The sequence below is a fragment of the Salmo salar genome, chromosome ssa13 (assembly GCF_905237065.1).
Source record: "Salmo salar chromosome ssa13, Ssal_v3.1, whole genome shotgun sequence".
Taxonomy (NCBI): domain Eukaryota; kingdom Metazoa; phylum Chordata; class Actinopteri; order Salmoniformes; family Salmonidae; genus Salmo; species Salmo salar.
The window spans coordinates 25,028,633-25,047,829 of NC_059454.1; the positions used below are offsets into that span (position 1 = coordinate 25,028,633).

Here is a 19,197-nt window from a genome sequence, read left to right on the forward strand (position 1 = left end):
CATTCACACAAAAACACTTACATTGTTTTATAAGGATTATCTTGTGAGGTAAGGCAGAAAAGAAGCCTAAAGATGCACTTTGGCTGCTCTATGAGTGGTCAGGATCACTCCGTAGATGTGCAAAGGTTTTTAAGAGCAACAATACTAACGAAGGCTCTGGGAAAGACCTCGGCTACTAAAATATATGATCTTGACGCTACAAATGCTCTGGGAAACAAGGTCCTGGAACGTTATGGCATAGGTGTTAATGGGCTCGCTCCATAAACACAGAACTTCTGGTGAAATCCACACTTTCCTACTCAATCTCCATTCAGTGGTTGCATCAAGTAATATTACAAAATTTGCTTGATTAAATGATTCTACAGATCCTGTTCTGATCCTACTATAAGATCACATCCAACCCAACCAATACTATATACAAAGTCGATCTATTGGAGAAACTACAGATTACTATTTATGTACTTTATCGGACTGCTGTCATATGATAATTTGTGAGATTGAGGTTTAAGTGTGTCTAGTGTGTACTTTGGAGAAGTACATCCTTCTTCTGTAAGGCATCTGTTTTAGATTGTAAAAGCAACAATCAGGTCAAGCTCTATGCTTGAGTCTTAACAATTCACATTAGCAAGTAAATGGAACGGCACCCTTGCAGCAATCAAGTGACTTGGATATAAAGAACATCATGAGCAATTAAACAAATTATGATCAGGGTATTGAATGTGTGTAGTTGAACAACTGTATAACATCTTACTCAGAATGCTTACAGTATTTGATATAGTCGTTTCTACAATAGAATGCTATTCAAACATGAACAAATGTAAAATGATGTATCGTTAAAATATTATCAGACAGTACAGTATGAAGATAGGCTAAAACTGCATCTCCAAATAGAAATCCCGGATCACACTTGTAGGCGATGTCATGTCGACGTTGGCTAGCATAGAAACACGTCATGGGCCAAACGTTCGTCTCGCGCCGAACTGCACATGTTCAGGATGTCAAATCAACGGCACTCCTTGATATAAAGTTGTTTTTGACAAAACGTGTCACTTTCACGAGGTTGGAGTAATAACATGTTCAACTACTTAATTAAGACATTGGCTCTAATCTAGGTTGTGCCTTCAGATTGAGAAAATGAACAACAAAGGAAGAATTTTTCTCATTGCCTTCTAAAACCCCGGACTGGTCTGTCTGTTTCACAAGTGTTCCCGGAAGTCTCGCGATTTTGCGCTTTTGGGTTTACAAACTCTGTGCTATTAGTATTGGGGATTTCTCACGACACTTGTCTCGGGGGTACGGGAATATGATACATTCTCAGGAGACCGTCACACTGAATAATTGCACTTTTTAAAAACGATTCTGTCTGGCCAGTAGAGGGTGCTTGTGTTTAACAATTGGGGACTCAGGACGAAAAGCTAAAACGGTAGATAACTGTTGAACAGATAGCAGATATGAAGACACATATTGCTTACACCTATCCAGTTCCTTCAGATCTGCAATAATAAAGGAATAAAGGAATAAAAGTTTTCCTTAATCATGGGGACTATGATGCTGCACAGGTATTGTTAGTGCTGGAACGAAAAGGTGCACCACCTGGAGTCCCCCATGAAAGTAGAGTAACACGTGCAAAATAAGCAATGATGATGTCTCCACCTAGCCTTGCTATAGTTCATTGAAATCTGTAAAAACTGAGGAAGTAGAGGTCATTTGACTGCAGCCTAAATCTTGGTTGTGACTAAAAACAGGTCTAGGTGTCTCAGACCATATTAGTGAGTCACTCATCTCAGGTAGTGCAATAGACCCAGTCCACCTCTGCAAAATACCAGAGAGGGTGTGAATACTTGTATGTGAATCTGAAACGTATCAGATCGATATAAAACAAATTCAGCTGGTCATCTACGTCAAATGTTTCCATTTGACTGGTGAGAACTGATGTAAGACACATGGCCACATTCTAAGGGTATTAGCGATGAGGTTGCATTCCTCTAGTGTCAGATGTGTTCAGGACTTTTAACTGTCAAAAATAAAAACAGAACCACAGTAAAAAAAATAAAAAATACTATGATGTACATAAAATGCATGTCTGTTTTGTGGAAGATCCTTCTATGGTACAGAATAATGCTTGTATATTTGACTAGGTTACTAAAATGTGTAACTATTCTGGTATTTTTTCAGAGCTGATCTGATTGGTCAAAATACCAATTAGTGAAAAAAAAGAACAATTGGGCTGCTTGAAGAACATAACACAGCCTTAGTCATTGTTCCATGTGTGCAATAACTAAATAAACTGCTGTACTCCTTGCGCACTTCTATGGCATTTCACTGAATCCCATTCACGTCCAGGATTCAAACAGGTGTTCACTGATGCAGGTTATTGAATTAATTCAAAGACAAATAAACTGTAACCCAACTGTAGAGCAAAGGAGCAAGTGTCCCCTTTTGTGAGGGATTTCAAATCCTAATAGGATAATTCAGGTCATGTTCCAAATTATTGGAAGGTTAATTTTACAACTCCTGCTGATCTGCCAGGCATTGCAGTAGTGATTATGTCAGTGGCATTGGCCAGCGGTGTACTTCAGTCTTCTTCATTGAAATGGATCTATGAATCTGGCATTCATTGTTTGTCAGGATCCTTGGAGAAATCCTGCATGGCATCTGAACATCCTCTCAGCGGCTCCATGCTCCAGCTGAAAAACTGCTCCGCTCTCCAAATCTCCCAGTCCCTATTTGCATAGAATCCTCTCTCCCTCTGGTCTGAGTGTAAAATATGTCTGTGTTTGTTGGTGTCCCGTGTCTGTGCGCATGTTGGGGTTTGTGTTTGAGAGCTGTAGAAATGTCAGAGGTGTAGTGTATGGCCAGCATCAGTCCAGTAAGGATTTGTGTGGCCAGACATAAGACTAAAAGTGAGCCAAAGATTGACTAGTGCATCATTTGCTTATGTGTGTGTGTATATATATATGACACTGCAATTGACAATAGTTTAAGTTCCAACTGCTGGTGGCGTGGAGAAGCAGTCCCCCAGAACAGCATGGGATCAAATCCCACTGCAACCACCACTTTCCTCCTGTTCTCCCCTCTACCAACCTGTAACCCCATCTACTTGCCACCTGTCTGAAATAAAGAGTGGGGGGATATATGTAAAGGGATGCAGAGCTCCAGTTCCCCTTAAAAAAAACACAAAAAAAAACACACGCCGCCCCCCCCCCAAAAAAAAAAATCAAATTTTTAATTATTTGAGTTTGTGTTTCCTCATGAACAAATATGTATTGCAATATTCATCGAGTATGACCATTTTTTCCCCTCGCTAAATGCACTAGCTAAATAAAATCTGTACAATCATGTCAGTTGCTGCAAGGTCTCTGGTAAGTCAAAAATTAGTTGGGAATAGGACTGATAGATCATTTGACACTGGCACCCTAACTGCTGAACATCGGTACTCTTGAATACCAAGTGGCTTGGGTAAAGGGGCAGCATTACCAGAGGGCAAGGCAGAGGACCCAGTCCTGCCTCTGGACACTAGTGACAATAACCAATGTCCAAAATCTAAATTTCTTTAGCATACTGGAAAGTTCAAACTCACTTTGAGGGAAAAACTTTGGTCACGTATGAATCAATCTAGACACTGTCATACTTATCCAAGTGAAATCACAGGTCCACATTAAACATCACTGAACAGTTGTGAATGGTCTGGTATGGGAAAAGGTGCCAAAGTGAACATTGGCACTGGCTGGGACTGCCTTTTTTGTACTCAATTACTACCATTATAGACAGCTTTCCACCAATACGTCTAGATGCTGCCCTACTGCCACATTCCCTCCCTTTCTGCTTCACCCTACCTGTTGGCAGGGGCGGTTCTGGGGGGGGGGGGCAGTGCCCCTGTGACAACAATTTTGGACCCCCTTGTGGCACATGAAATAATTTTTACATGACATTTTTGCTATTGTTCTTTTTTTACATCCGTTATTAGACAGTGGCAACGCGGAACACTAATGATTATGAACATGGTCTTTTGCCTGCTAATGCCTGCAATGCAGTGAAGAAAATGATATGACAACAATAACGTCTAATGTAACTGGCCCCTCTAACAGTACAACTGGCCCCCCAGTTGAAATGGTCTAGAACCGCCACTGCCTGTTGGTGCCTCCACATATTGGTCTGTCCCATCATGCTGTGTCAAAGTCTATATCCAAAAACCTTTGAGTATTATAAGTCTTTTATGGACAACTATCTGGCCAAAACAGCAATAACTGTGTGTGCCTTGCAGATACAGAAAACGGTCTGTCCCTGCTCATATTCTTTTTACATACATTGTATTTGTATGTAACTTCTACCTGGTAGAGCCAGAGGAGGATGGGCCTCCCCTCAGTCTGGTTCCTCTCAAGGCTTCTTTTTCTTGCCACTGGGGTTCTGCTTAGACTTTGGGGTCTAGGCCAGGTTACTGTCAAGCACTTCATGACAACTTGTAGCAAATGTTGTCAACTATGGTAGCTTTCTTTAAAAGCATGAATGAATCGTAAGATACAGATGTAGCGTTTATGAATAGATGCTTCTGAAAACAAATCCCATGTCTGGATAGATAGTGCCGTGTCCGGGGCTTAGGTGAATATGATCCTGCTTTCCTTTGACGAATAGCTGAAGCATTGTTTTAAAGGCCCAGTGCAGTCAAAATTCAGTTTTCCTGTGTTTGGTATTATATTGTACAACAGCTGATGACACATCACTAATACTGTAAAAGTGTGATAAAAATATATCAATGTTATTTCATGATAGTTAATTTTTGAAAATACAATCTACATAGGACCTTCTAAATCAGCAGATTTGGATGGGTAGGAGTTTCGGCTTTCCATAGTGACATCGCCATGCAGTTAATTAGTTAATAGACCAATAAAGAGAGTTCTAAACCTCTACAGCTCGTTTTCTATTTTCCTCTTCCTCAATCAGACCACTCCCAGACCGTCCTAGTAAAATTCTTGCTGGAGAAAGTTGTGCAAAAAAACTACACTAAACTAAAATATAAGTACAATATGTAAAGTGTTGGTCCCATGTTTTATGAACTGAAATAAAATATCCTACAAATGTTCCATACACAGAAAATGCTTATTTCTCTCAAATTTTGTTCACTAATTTGTTTACATCCCTGTTAGTGAGCATTTCTCCTTTGCCAAGATAGTGCGTTCAGCTGACAGGTGTGGCATATCAAGAAGCTGATTAAACATTACACAGGTGTACCGTGCTGTGGACAGTAAAAGGCCACTCTAAAATGTGCAGTCACAACACCAGAGGTCTCATGTGTGCAATTTGCAAGCGGACTGCAGGAATGTCCACCAGAGCTGTTGCAAGATAATTGAATATTCATTTGTCTACCATAAGCTGCCTCCAATGTCATTTTAGAGAATTTGGCAGTACGGCCAACCGACCTCACAACTGCAGACTACATGTATGGCGTCGTGTGGGTGAGCGGTTTGTTGATGTCAACGTTGTGAACAGAGTCCCCCAAGGTGGCGGTGGGGTTGGTATGGTATGGGCGGCAGGAATAAACTACGGACAACAAACACAATTGCATTTTATCTATGGCAATTTGAATGCACAGAGATATCGTGACGAGATCCCGAGGCCCATTGTTGTCATCACCTTATGTATGGCCCCATGTCGTAAGGCTCTGTACACAATTCCTGGAAGCTGAAAATGTCCCAGTTCTTCCATGGCCTGCATACTCACCAGACATGTCACCCATTGATCATGCTTGGGATGCTCTGGGTCGACGTGTATGACAGCGTGTTCCAGTTCCTGCCAATACACAGCAACTTCGCACAGCCATTGAAGAGAAGTGGGACAACATTCCAAAGGCCACAATCACCAGCCTGATTAACTCTATGCGAAGGAGATGTGTCGTGCAGCATGAGGCAAATGGTGGTCACACCAGATACCGACTGGTTTTCTGAAGCACGCCACTACCTTTTTTTAAGTCATCTCTGACCAACATATTCGTATTCCCAGTCATGTGAAATCCAGATTCGGACCCGATGAATGCATTTCAATTGACTGATTTCCTTTTATGAACTGTAAATTATATGAACTGTAAATTGTTGCATGTTGAGTTTATATTTTTGCCCATTTTAAATGGGAATCCATTACAGTAAGGTACTTAATTGTTAACCAGAAATTATTTGATATTGATATAAAAACAGCTGCATTGGGCCTTTAAAACAACACAGCCCTGTAGAAGTGGTTTATAGCTAAAGCAATGGAGCTCAAGAGGATGAGCGCAATCTAGTAAGACTAAGGACAAGGGATGCATCTCAATAGTCCCCTCTCCTCCATGAGCCGATCTGAGTCTGAATGTACAATATGGATGTGCGTGTTTTGGTGTCCCGTGTGTGCAAGTATGGTATGACACTGCACCTTGTTTAAGATACAAATTCTAAATTCTTCATTATAAAAAAAGTTTCAAGTTGGCAACGTGGCGCTTGTCCCTTCCTCCATGAGCACTGATATCAAAACACAGGTTACATGAAAGCAATATTGTGAACAGCGCAGAAGAAAAAGAGAGTAGGAAAAACAGAGACCATTGCATTGTGCCAATGGTACAGATGTGTCTAGCCAAAATAAGTGATTGTTGAGAAGTGGAAGCTTGAAATTTAGCCAAGGGTTTACACCAACCCAAAGCAAACCTTGGCCTTTGCTATTAACCGGTGAACATCGCTCTATAAATCTTATAAGACTGGATGATTCTCTTCAGTTTTCCACCACCAGTCACAGTTCAAACACCATTGCAAAGAATTCAAACCAGTTCCTCCAAAAGCTCAACTGGTCTGTAGCTTGCATTCGGTTGCCATCTTTGAGAGGGAGAAAATGTGCTATTGCCATGTCACCGGTTTTTCATCCATTGTTGAATTAATCTATTTCCTATACCAGGCACTACTGGATGACCGGAGAAACCTTGTTTTTGGACCATAGTGACCGAGCATTCATTTTGTTTCATGTTCTTTGAACTAAAACCATATTCATGTGTTTTGTTTTGCGCTTTCCATCAAACAGTGATTTTTATCTGAACAACTTGTGTAAAAAATGAAAATAAATTTAAAAAATGTAAACATACTTCCGCTGTATTTCCTAACAAAGAAAATGTTTTTCTTTAAGACAGACTCACCCAATTTCAGCCTGTACCTTGTAGTTATGTTGTTGCCATGTAAGGCTGTCAGTGAACTAACGTACCGGTTTCAATATTTGTCAAATCAAAACATTGGCAACTATTAAAATATTGGACTGTAGAAAGATGGTGGTATTGAAGTAGAAGCGTCTCAACCAGACTATAATAAACGTTCTACTATTTGGGAACTGAGGACATTTCATTTGGATTGTTGATTGGTTTGGTTTCTATTCTTTTTCAACGTTTCCTGTTCAACTAGTTGAAGGAAAACATTTTATAAAGTTGCCAAAATGTGTACACTTACCCATTGCTGCTGACCCCTGCAAATAACCTCGTCTCCCTACACCTACAGATTGTGGATGGTATAGGTAACATTATAGCTAGTGTCTGATGAATGCCAACTGAGTGAAAGTATTCTGTATGTGTTGGATATGCATGTGCTGTGAGTGATACATACTCGACTTGTAAAACATAGGTGATTCTATGGATGTGGCCTGTACTGCAGTGAGACTAGGGTCACAGGATAAGGCAGATGTAGATGTGTCAGCTTCCTTGTCCTCAACTTCTTCAGCCTCCTCTTCCTCACCCTCCTCTTCGGGCCGCTCTGCCAACAACCTCTGGGGCATCCTAGCCGACCTCTGACCCTGTGGTCAAAATATTCAGAGAGGTCAACATCAGCTTATTTGGGGTTAAATGTACTCATACTATGTGAGTGATTGTGTCAGTGTCAGCTTTATCCATTTCAAAAGGTAACAATCTCAGCATACATTCATCACCAAAACAAAACAAGGACAACATACAGAAGAAAAAAAGTAAAAAGCTTAGGCACAGTCTCTTAACCAAAACAACCTATTTTGAACCACGGGTTACCTTGGGGCCAAGTTTGGCTGCTGCTCTCCTCTGTGGGCGTTGCTTGGTTTTAGTCTCTTTGGAGCTGGAGAGCGTCTTCATAGTGGCAGCCGCGTGCCGGAGGATGCAGTCTGTGCCGCAGTAAACGGAGTCAGGCAGGGCGTGCTTACTGCACCCTGAGCCGATGCACTGGGGTAAGGAACCATCCAACTCCATCTCAGCCTCAGCAACCATCTCTGTCACCTCCTGCACCACAGCCTCCTAGGACCAGACTCACGTTAGCACACATCTCAAACATGCAACTAAACACCATGGTTAAAATGTAGTCAAGTTTGTGCCGTACAAAGCAAGGAAAGCCATATAACACCACAAACTACAATTTATTTCCTTGCTTGCTAGCAAAGGAATCAGTGTTTTTTTGTTCTCACCTCGCTGGTCTGCTCCTCATGTACAATCTCCTCCTCCCCCGAGTAGGGCAGTGTCAGACAGTCAGGGGAGCTCTGCTGGGGGTCTGGCTGGCTCTTGTTGGTGCAGGTGGCGCAGATCCAGTCTCGTCCACTCCTCTCAAGCTTTCGGCCTTGAATCTCGCTGACGCCAACGCAGTCGCCATGGAACCACTCCAGACAATTGTCGCAGGAGATCATGAACCTGGATAAGGAATCAGATGAGCAATAAGAAAAAGTCAGCTAAAGAACAATAACTAAAATCAGCAACCACAGACAATTTAGAAATAGATGTGTGTGGCAGATGGAAAGAGCCGAGATGTAGAGTTGCTAAACCAAAAACATAAGGCTTGCTTGTTTGTTTTCACAGATGAATACCGTCCAGGACAATGCTACACACATACCTTTTGTTGTGCCTCTGTCGACAGATGCAGTAAAGGGCATGGGGGTTGTAGCCCTCACTATCCGATATGCTAGAATACTCTGACTTTTCTTCCTCGATCCTCTCCTCCTCTTCCACCTTGTCCTTTGCCTCTGTTACATTATCATTTTGGCTAGCCTTTTCTTCTGTTGTTTCTGGATCAGACTCAAGAGGAGGCATAGAGTCTGAGCTCGACTGTTGAGAAGGAGAAGGGCTTTGAGACTCTACCACAACCTTCTCAGGACTCCTCTCCCTTTCCTCCTGAGGCTGATGCACCTGCTGCGGTTCCAACTCATTTACAAAAATAACCTCCTCTTCATCCGCAGTGCTCGACTCTGGCTCTACACCCCTACCCCTCCCACGCCCCCTACCTCTACCACGTCCTCTACCTCTGCCTCTTCCCCTCCCCCTCCCTCTGACCCCCCTCCCCCTGGACTCCCCTCTCCCCCTTGTGCTCAGCCGCTCCTGGAGCTGCTTCAGGGTCAGCTCATCACTGTCCTCCTCAATACTGGAGACAACTTCTACGTCCCTACTAGCCCCATAGCTAGGGGCAGTGGCAGCCATAGTTTGGGCAGGAGCAGTCATGGGCATGAGGTCCTCCTCCTTCTCCCCAAGTAGAGAAAAAGCAGTGCCAAATGCAGATCCAAAGTCCTGCCAAGAGGTGGGATCTAGGCTGCCACCTGGGCAGGGCTCTTGGGGTTCTGAGGAAGGCTCTGTGTCCATTGGAATGGGGGAGGCCGTTACGGAGTACTCCAGGTCGGCCGGGACGCTCCTTCTCCCCCCTCGCCCACGTCTTGAATAGGTCTTGGCTGGGCGGCCTCTGCCCCGACGTGTGGGTAGGGGTGGAGATTCTGGATCTTCAATCTCATCCAATCCCACAAACTCTCTTCTGGCAACCGTGGTCCGCCTGAAGCCCCAGGTCTTTTTGAACTCGCTGATGGTCGGCCTAGCACTCCTGTCGGCCCCCTCCACCTGCTCTGCATCTCCTCTGTGCTCCTCTACACCAAGGAGAACAGCAAGGATAGAAAAACAATGACAGAAAATGCATCATCATCTCCATCCAATCACATAATTTGGACAGCTAACACACAGTCCATTACGACTAAAAGGGGAAGGAAAATAGTTAAGGTAATACCTGTATCAGTGCCAGTGATGTCATGGATCTCATTGATATCCATAAAGCCCTCCATGATAGACCTGTCAAATTAAGATAAAAAAAAACAAATGTTATCCAATCTACCAGAAATGCTGTTGATTGAAATGAAGCACATTTACTCGTCGCGAGACTTGAAGAGCAGTCCATAACTTTGCATTAATCCTTAAGTCTATTGACACATGGGTGCTTCAGTATAGGTAACAAAACATCCCCATCAAAATCTGTCAGTTTAAGCTAGACATATCATTCTTGCATGGGCTGCGTCTCAATCCACCGCATCTGCGGTGGAAGGTGGGCAAGCTACAGTGGTGTTTGTCAGACCATGAGACATCCCGAAAATCAGTCTTCTCACAAAAACGTCTGCAGCGTCAGAACAGTTTGGCCAACAAACGAATATGGAAAATAGACTCTCACGATGGTGTTCTCCGTTTTGGTGTTCTCCGAGTCACGGGACTCGTCTGAAGTCAGTAGTTGATGTGCCAACGTCTGTTTGTAGCGTCCGTACCGTATTGGCTACAAACTAATGGAATCCCACTGTGGAAAGGGGAGATTCTCACGAACACGATGTTGACCATTTTGCTTTACAACCCCTACAAGTGTCACAGGACTCATCTGACTGTAACCAGTACCAGTTTTAAAACAATTAATGGAAGTATAAAAAGGTAGAGTGCCCCACCCCAAAAAAAGCAAAACATTTCCTTAGCTTTCTTATATCTCCTAGATATACAGTTGAAGTCGGAAGTTTACACACACTTAGTTTGGTTTTTCAAGCACTCCACAAATTTTTTGTTAACAAACTATAGTTTTGGCAAGTCGGTTAAGACATCTACTTTGTGCATGACAAGTAATTTTTCCAACAATTGTTTACAGATTATTTCACTTATAATTCACTGTATCACAGTTCCAGTGGGTCAGAAATGTACATACATCAAGTTGACTGTGCCTTCAAACCTCTTGGGGCTAGGGGGCAGTATTTTCACGGCCGGATGAAAAACGTACCCAATTTGAACAGGTTACTACTCTGGCCCAGAAACTAGAATATGCATATTATTAGTAGATTTGGATAGAAAACACTCTGAAGTTTCTAAAACTGTTTGAATGGTGTCTGCGAGTATAACAGAACTCATATGGCAGGCAAAAACCTGAGAAAAAGTCGAGCAGGAAGTTGAAAATCTGAGGTTGTAGTTTTTTCAAGTGATTGCCTTGACTGTATACAGTGACTTAGGGTTCATTTTGCACTTCCTAAAGCTTCCACTAGATGTGAGCAGTCTTTAGAACGGTGTTTGAAGATTCTATGGGGAATTTGATGAGAATTACAGCACAAGGAAGTAGGTGTCCCATTATAAGGCATGGGCTCAGTCACGCGCAATGACCTGGGAGCGAGCTGAGTTCATATTCACTGCTAAAGAGAACGTATAGGTCCGGTTGGAATTTTATTCAAGATATGATAAAAGCAACCTAAAGATTGATTCTATACATCGTTTGACATGTTTCTACAAACTGTAGTATAACTTTTTTGACTTTGTCTGGACTAAGTAAGCATGCGCGTTGTGGATTTGGATAGTGAACCTAACGCGCGAACAAAATTGATTATTTGGACATATATATATATATATATATGAACTTTATCAAACATTTATTGTGGAGCTGGGGTTCCTGGGAGTGCCTTCTGATGAAGATAATCAAAGGTAAGTGAATATTTATAATGTAACTTAGTTTTATTGACTCCAAGATGGCAGGTTTCTGTTTGCTTGTTATTGGTGTCTTCTGGGCTGTACTCAGATTATTGCAAATTGTGCTTTCGCCGTGAACCTTTTGAAATCTGACACAGCGATTACATTTAGGAGAAGTGTATCTATAATTCTGTGCATAACACTTCTATATTGATCAAACATTTTGATGAGTATTTCTGTAATATGTGCGCTCATTGTGCTGATTCACCGGGCGTTTTGGAGGGAAAACATTTCTCAACATTACGCGCCAATGTAAAATGCTGTTTTTGGATATAAATATGAACTTTATTGAACAAAACATACATGTATTGTGTAACAATGTCCTAGGAGTGTCATCTGATGAAGATCGTCAAAGGTTAGTGCATCATTTAGCTGTGTTTTGGGTTTTTGTGATGCATCTAGTTGCTTGGAAAATGGCTGTGTGATTATTTTTGTCAATGTACTCTCCTAACATAATCTAATTTTATGCTTTCGCCGTAAAGCCTTTTTGAAATCGGACAATGTGGTTGGATTTACGAGAAGTTTATCTTTAAAATGGTGTAAAATAGTTGATTGTTTGAGAAAATGGAATTATGAGATTTTAGCTGTTTTGAATTTGGCGCTCTGATTTTCCACTGGCTGTTGTCAAAATCAATCCCGTTAACGGGATAAGAACGGGAAGGGGTCCCCTAGAGGTTAAACAGTTTGGAAAATTCCAATGGCTTTAGAGGCTTCTGATAGGCTAATTGACATCATTTGAGTCAATTGGAGGTGCACCTGTGGACGTATTTCAAGGCCTACCTTCAAACTCTGTGCCTCTTTGCTCGACATCATAGGAAAATCAAAAGAAATCAGCCAAGACCTCAGAAAAAAAAATTGTAGACCTCCACAAGTCTGGTTCATCCTTGGGAGAAATGTCCAAACGCCTGAAGGTACTGCGTTCATCTGTAAAAACAATAGTATGCAAGTATAAACAACATGGGACCACGCAGCCGTCCTAACGCTCAGGAAGGAGACGCGTTCTGTCTCCTAGAGATGAACGAACTTAGGTGCGAAAAGTGCAAATCAATCCCAGAACAGCAGCATAGGACCTTGTGAAGATGCTGGAGGAAACAGGTACAAAAGTATCTATGTCCACAGTAAAACGAGTCCTATATCAACATAACCTGAAAGGCCGCTCAGCAAGGAAGAAGCCAAAACTTCCATAAAAAGGCCAGACTACGGTTTGCAACTGCACATGGGGACAAAGATCATACTTTTTGGAGAAATGTCCTCTGGTCTGATGAAACAAAAACAGAACTGTTTGGCCATATGTTCGGAGGAAAAAGGGGGATGCTTGCAAGCCGAAGAACACCATCCTAACCGTGAAGCACAGGGGTGGCAGCATCATGTTGTGGGGGTGCTTTGCTGCACGACTATTTTGTGCACTTCACAAAATAGATGGCATCATGAGGCAGGAAAATTATGTGGATATATTGAAGCAACATCTCAAGACATCAGTCAGGAAGTTAAAAGCTTGGTCGCAAATGGGTCTTCCAAATGGACAATGACCCCAAGCATACTTCCAAAGTTGTGGCAAAATGGCTTAAGGACAACAAAGTCAAGGTATTGGAGTGGCCATCACAAAGCCCTGACATCAATCCTATAGAACATTTGTGGGCAGAACTGAAAGAGCATGTGCGAGCAAGGAAGCCTACAAACCTAACTCAGTTACACCAGCTCTGTCAGGAGGAATGGGACAAAATTCATCCAAATTATTGTGGGAAGCCTGTGGAAGGCTACCCGAAACGTTTGACCCAAGTTAAACAATTTAAAAGCAATGCTACCAAATACTAATTGAGTGTATATACCCTTCTGACCTACTGGGAATGTGATGAAAGAAATAAAAAGCTGAAATAAATCATTCTCTATACTATCATTCTGACATTTCACATTCTTAAAATAAAGTGGTGATCTTAACTGACCTAAGACAGGGATTTTTACTAGGATTAAATGTCAGGAATTGTGAAAAACTGAGTTTAAATGTATTTGGCTAAGGTGTATGTAAACTTCCGACTTCAACTGTATGTGATAAGGAGGTGAAGATTTCCGAGTTAGCCGACGATACAACCCTGTTTTGAGAAATGAAAATCAGGTTCCAGTAACTGTACATTCAGTAGAGCAATTTTCTCAAGTGTCATGTTTGGTTTTGAATATTGCAAAATGTGAAATTTTACCACTTAAAGACGCAGTGAGTCCTGAAATTTCTGTCAACGATGTTGTAACCTACTACTTAGGTGTCAAAATTAAATGTATTTGGCTAAGGTGTATGTAAACTTTTTCAACCGTAAGAAAGACACTTAAAAAATTAAAAAGTGTTGTACTTTTATTTAACTTGGCAAGTCAGTTAACAAATTCTTATTTACAATGACGGCCTACCCTGGCAAAACCTGGACAACACTGGGCCAATTGTGCTCCTCCATATGGGACTCCCAATCATGGCCGAATGTGATAAAGCCTGGATTCGAACAAGGGACTGTAGTGACGCCTCTTGGACTGAGATGCAGTGCCTTAGACCGCTGCGCCACTCGAGAGCCCCGAAGTAGCCACCCTTAGCAAAGTAACAGACACATCTCAACATAAACTGTTCATAGGAGACTGCGTGAATCAGGCCTTCATGGTCGAATTGCTGCAAAGAAACCACTAATGCCTTAAGATTTATTTTTCGACTGCCTGTTTTGCCATTTCTGAATGTGTTATTCAATGCGTTTCTATGGGCTATATTAGTAAAGGCCAAATTCAATATTTTATCAAATAATACAATTTTGCTGCAGTCCCAGTCAAAAGTTGACACAGCTACTCATGTTCTCTTTATTTTTTTACTATTTTCTACATTGTAGAATAATAGTGAAGACATCAAAACTATGAAATAACACACATGGAATCATGTAGTAACCAAAAAAGTGCTAAACAAATCAAAATATATTTTTGATATTAGACTCTTCAAAGTAGCCACCCTTTGCCTTGATGCCAGCTTTGCACACTCTTGGCATTCTCTCAGCCAGCTTCATGAGGTAGTCACTTGGAATGCATTTCAATTAACAGGTGTGCCTTGTTGAAAATGTCTTTGTGGAATTTCTTTCCATCTTAGTGCGTTTGAGACAATCAGTTGTGTTGTGACATGGTAGGGGTGGTACACAGAAGACAGCCCTATTTGGTCAAAGACCAAGTCCATATTAAGGCAAGAACAGCTCAATTAAGCAAAGTGCGGTCGCAAAAACCATCAAGTGCTATGATGAAACTGGCTCTCGTGAGGACCGCCACAGGAAAGGATGACCCAGAGTTACCTCTGCTGCAGAGGATAAGTTCATTAGATACCAGCCTCAGAAATTGCAGCCCAAATAAATGCTTCACAGAGTTCAAGTAACAGACACATCTCAACATCAACTGTTCATAGGAGACTGCGTGAAACAGCCCTTCATGGTCCATTGCTGCAAAGAAACCACTATTTAAAGGACACCAATAATAAAGAAGTGACTTGCTTGGGCCAAGAAACACAAGCAATGGCATTAGACCGGTGGAAATTAGTGATGCACCGATATGACAATTTTGGCTGATACCTGATATTTTCCTTGCCAAAAAGAAACAGATACCGACAAGCGATTTTAAAAACGTTAAGCAGTCTAGTTAGAGGTCGACCGATTATGATGTTTCAACGCCGATACCGATAATTGGAGGACCAAAAAAAGCCGATACTGATTAAATCGGCCTATTATCTTTTTTTATATATATATATATATATATATATATATATATATATATTTGTAATAATGACAATTACAACAATACTGAATGAACACTTATTTTAACTTAATATAATACATAAATAAAATCTATTTAGTCTCAAATAAATAATGAACCATGTTCAATTTGGTTTAAATAATGCAAAAACAGTGTTGGGGAAGAAAATAAGTGTAATATGTGCCATGTAAAAAGCTAACGTTTAAGCTCCTTGCTCAAAACATGAGAACATATGAAAGCTGGTGGTTCAATTTAACATGAGTCTTCCATATTCACAGTAAGTGGTGTTAGGTTGTAGTTAATATAGGAATTATGAGGAATTACGCGTCGACTATTTCTCTCTATACCATTTGTATTTCATATACCTTTGACTATTGGATGTTCTTTTAGGCACTTTTGTATTGCCAGCCTAATCTCGGGAGTTGATAGGCTTGAAGTCATAAACAGCGCTGTGCTTCAAGCATTGCTAAGAGCTGCTGGCAAACGCGGTAAAGTGCAGTTTGAATGCTTACGAGAATGAATGCTTACGAGCCTGCTGCTGCCTACCACCGCTCAGTCAGACTGCTTTATCAAATAGACTTAATTATAATAAACACAGAAATTCGAGCCTTTGGTCATTAATATGGTAAAATCTGGAAACTATCGTTAAAAAAAAAAAAAGTTTATTCTTTCAGTGAAATACGGAACCGTTCCGTATTTTATTGAACGGGTGGCAACCCTAAGTCTAGATATTGCTGTTACATTGCACAACCTTCAATGCTATGTCATAATTATGTATAATTCTGGCAAATTAACTTCTTTGGGATAGGGGGCAGTATTTTCATGTCCGGATGAAAAGCGTGCCCAAATTAAACTGCCTGTTTCTCAGGCCCAGAAGCTAGGAAATTCATATAATTGGTAGATTTGGATAGAAAACACTGAAGTTTCTAAAACTGAGAGGTCACTGAGAGGTCACTCTCTTCTCAATTGGTTTTCTTTGGGAACCTAGATTTCTAAGGCAGTTGTTTGCAGTTCCTATCGCTTACACTGGATGTCAACAGTCTAGAAATTGGTTGATGTTTTTCCTTTGTGTAATGAAGAAGCAGGGCGTTTCAGAACGAGGCTCGAGGGAAGTGTACTGTTTGATAGAGGCGCGTGACCAGAAAGCACGCTCCACATTGTTTTCCTCTGTTATTGAACGCTGTTTATCCCGTCTTAAATTTTATCAATGATTTACGTTAAAAAATACCTAAAGTTGTTTGAAATGTTTGGACAAAGATTACAGGTAACTTATGAGATATTTTGTAGTCATGTGGCACGAGTTGGAACCGGTGTTTTTCTGGATCAAACGCGCCAAATAAATGGACATTTTGGATATATAACGACGGAATTAATCGAACAAAAATACCATTTGTGATGGTTATGGGACATATTGGAGTGCCAACAGAATAAGATCTTCAAAGATAAAGCATGCATTATATGTTATTTCTGACTTTTGTGTTGTGCCTGGCGGGTTGAAATCTGATTGTATTTGTTTGATGGGGTGCAGTCCTCAGATAATAGCATGGTTTGCTTTTGCCGTAAAGCCTTTTTGAAATCGGACACTGTGGTTGGATTAACAAGAAGTTTATCTTTAAAATGGTGTATAATACTTGTATGTTTGAGGAATTTTAATTATGAGATTTCTGTTGTTTGAATTTGGCGCCCTGCAATATCACTGGATGTCGTCGAGGTAGCGTCCCACATATCCCAGAGAAGTTAATTACGGTCTTTGTTAGGAAGAAATGGTCTTCACACAGTTCGCAAAGAGCCAGGCGGCCCAAACTGCTGCATATACCCTGACTCTGCTTGCACTGAACGCAAGAGAAGTGACACAAATTCCCTAACATGCATTTATTTTAACTAAATATGCAGGTTTAAAAATATATACTTCTGTGTATTGATTAAGAAAGGCATTGATGTTCATGCTTAGGTACATTTGTGCAATAATTGTGCTTTTTTCGTGAATGTGCTTTTGTTAAATCATCACCCGTTTGGCGAAGTTGAAGTAGGCTGTGATTCGATGGTAAATTAACAGGCACTGCTTTGATTATATGCAACGCAGGACATGCTAGTTAACCTAGTAATATCATCAACCATGTGTAGTTAACTAGTGATTCTGTGAAGATTGATTGTTTTTTATAAGTTAAGTTTAATGTTAGCTAGCAACTTACCTTGGCTCCTTGCAGCCACATGGCCCTTCTGATGCTGCACATGCGTAACAGGTGGTCAGCGTGCCACGCAGTCTCCTTGTGGATTGTTTTGTAATCGGCCATTATCGTCATCCAAAAAGGCCGAATACCGATTGTTAAGAAAACTTGAAATCGGCCATAATTAATCGGCCATGCCGATTAATCGGTCGATCTCTAATTCTAGTAGAGTTAAATAGTTAACTAACACACACGGACGCAGCGGTCTAAGGCACTGCATCTCAGAACAAGAGGCATCACTACGGTCCCTTGTTCGAATCCAGGCTGTATCACATCCGGCCTTGATTGGGAGTCCCATAGGGCGGCCCACAATTGGCCCTGCGTCGTCCCGGGCAGGACATCATTGTAAATAAGAATTTGTTCTTAACTGACTTGCCTAGTTAAATAAAGGTTACACACACACACACACACACACACACACACACCAAAAAGTTATTTTGTTGGCATTTACTATGTCCCCATTACCAGTCAAACATAATCAAAACCTATTTCTTTCACTTACTTGCTGTGCTGTTTCGCTGTTCATTTGTTCAGTTGTTTAATTCTCAACCAGAATTTCTATGGAACGCCGTTTGGGTCTTTGCGTGTCAAAGAAATACTATTTGACATGTCAAAAAACCCTACTTGACGTGTCAAATACATTTGCTGACCAATCAGGACTTGAATATGACTGCACGTCACGCGTTCATTAATTTTAAGTAGTTATTAAACATTGATTACACTATCACTCATATATCACAACGATTCATCGATACGTGTGCTATGATGCTGGTAAAGTCGTCTCGCGAAACTACAGTGCTGGTCATGAAAACAATAGCTAGCTCATGGACGCAAACAATGTTCTTCCCCAAAAACATAGCAAAATGACAATCTGTTTCAGTAGCTATAGTTTGCTAGATTACTAAACTCATCAACAAAAAAAAAACGTCCTCTCACTGTCAACGGTGTTTATTTTCAGCAAAAATAAAATGTGTAAATATTTGTATGAACATAAGATTCAACATCAGACATAAACTGAACAAGTTCCACAGACATGTGACTAACAGAAATGGAACAATTTCTGACTGTTACTGAACAAAGTCAGTAACAGTCAGTATCTGGTGTGGCCACCAGCTGCATTAAGTCCTGCAGTGCATCTCCTCCTCATGGACTGCACCAGATTTGCCAATTCTTGCTGTGAGATGTTACCCCACTCCTCCGCCAAGGAACCTGCAAGCTCCCGGACATTTCAGAGGTGAATGGCCCTAGCCCTCACCCTCCGATCCAACAGGTCCTAGACGTGCTCAATGGGATTGAGATCTGGGGCTCTTCGCTGGCCAGGGCAGAACACTGACATTCCTGTCTTGCAGGAAATCACGCACAGAACGAGCAGAATGGCTGGTGGCATTGTCATGCTGGAGGGTCATGTCAGGATGAGCCTGCAGGAAGGATACCACATGAGGGAGGAGGATGTCTTCC

The 19,197-nt window shown here is 41.4% G+C and overlaps 1 protein-coding gene across 6 annotated transcripts in view; it reads right to left on the reverse strand.

Annotated features, from left to right (window-relative positions):
• Positions 1-19,197, reverse strand: part of LOC106566730 (death-inducer obliterator 1) — a 45,412-nt gene that overhangs the window by 20,838 nt on the left and 5,377 nt on the right. For all 6 annotated transcript variants that reach the window (XM_014135060.2, XM_014135059.2, XM_014135068.2 and 3 more), the window contains exons 2-6: positions 9,999-10,060; positions 8,847-9,861; positions 8,428-8,647; positions 8,021-8,260; positions 7,608-7,794 (exon numbers count right to left, since the gene is read on the reverse strand). In XM_014135060.2, the coding sequence (XP_013990535.2) occupies positions 7,608-7,794; positions 8,021-8,260; positions 8,428-8,647; positions 8,847-9,861; positions 9,999-10,053 (1,717 nt within the window). In that variant the 5' untranslated portion in view covers positions 10,054-10,060. The remainder of the gene's footprint in view (positions 1-7,607; positions 7,795-8,020; positions 8,261-8,427; positions 8,648-8,846; positions 9,862-9,998; positions 10,061-19,197) is intronic.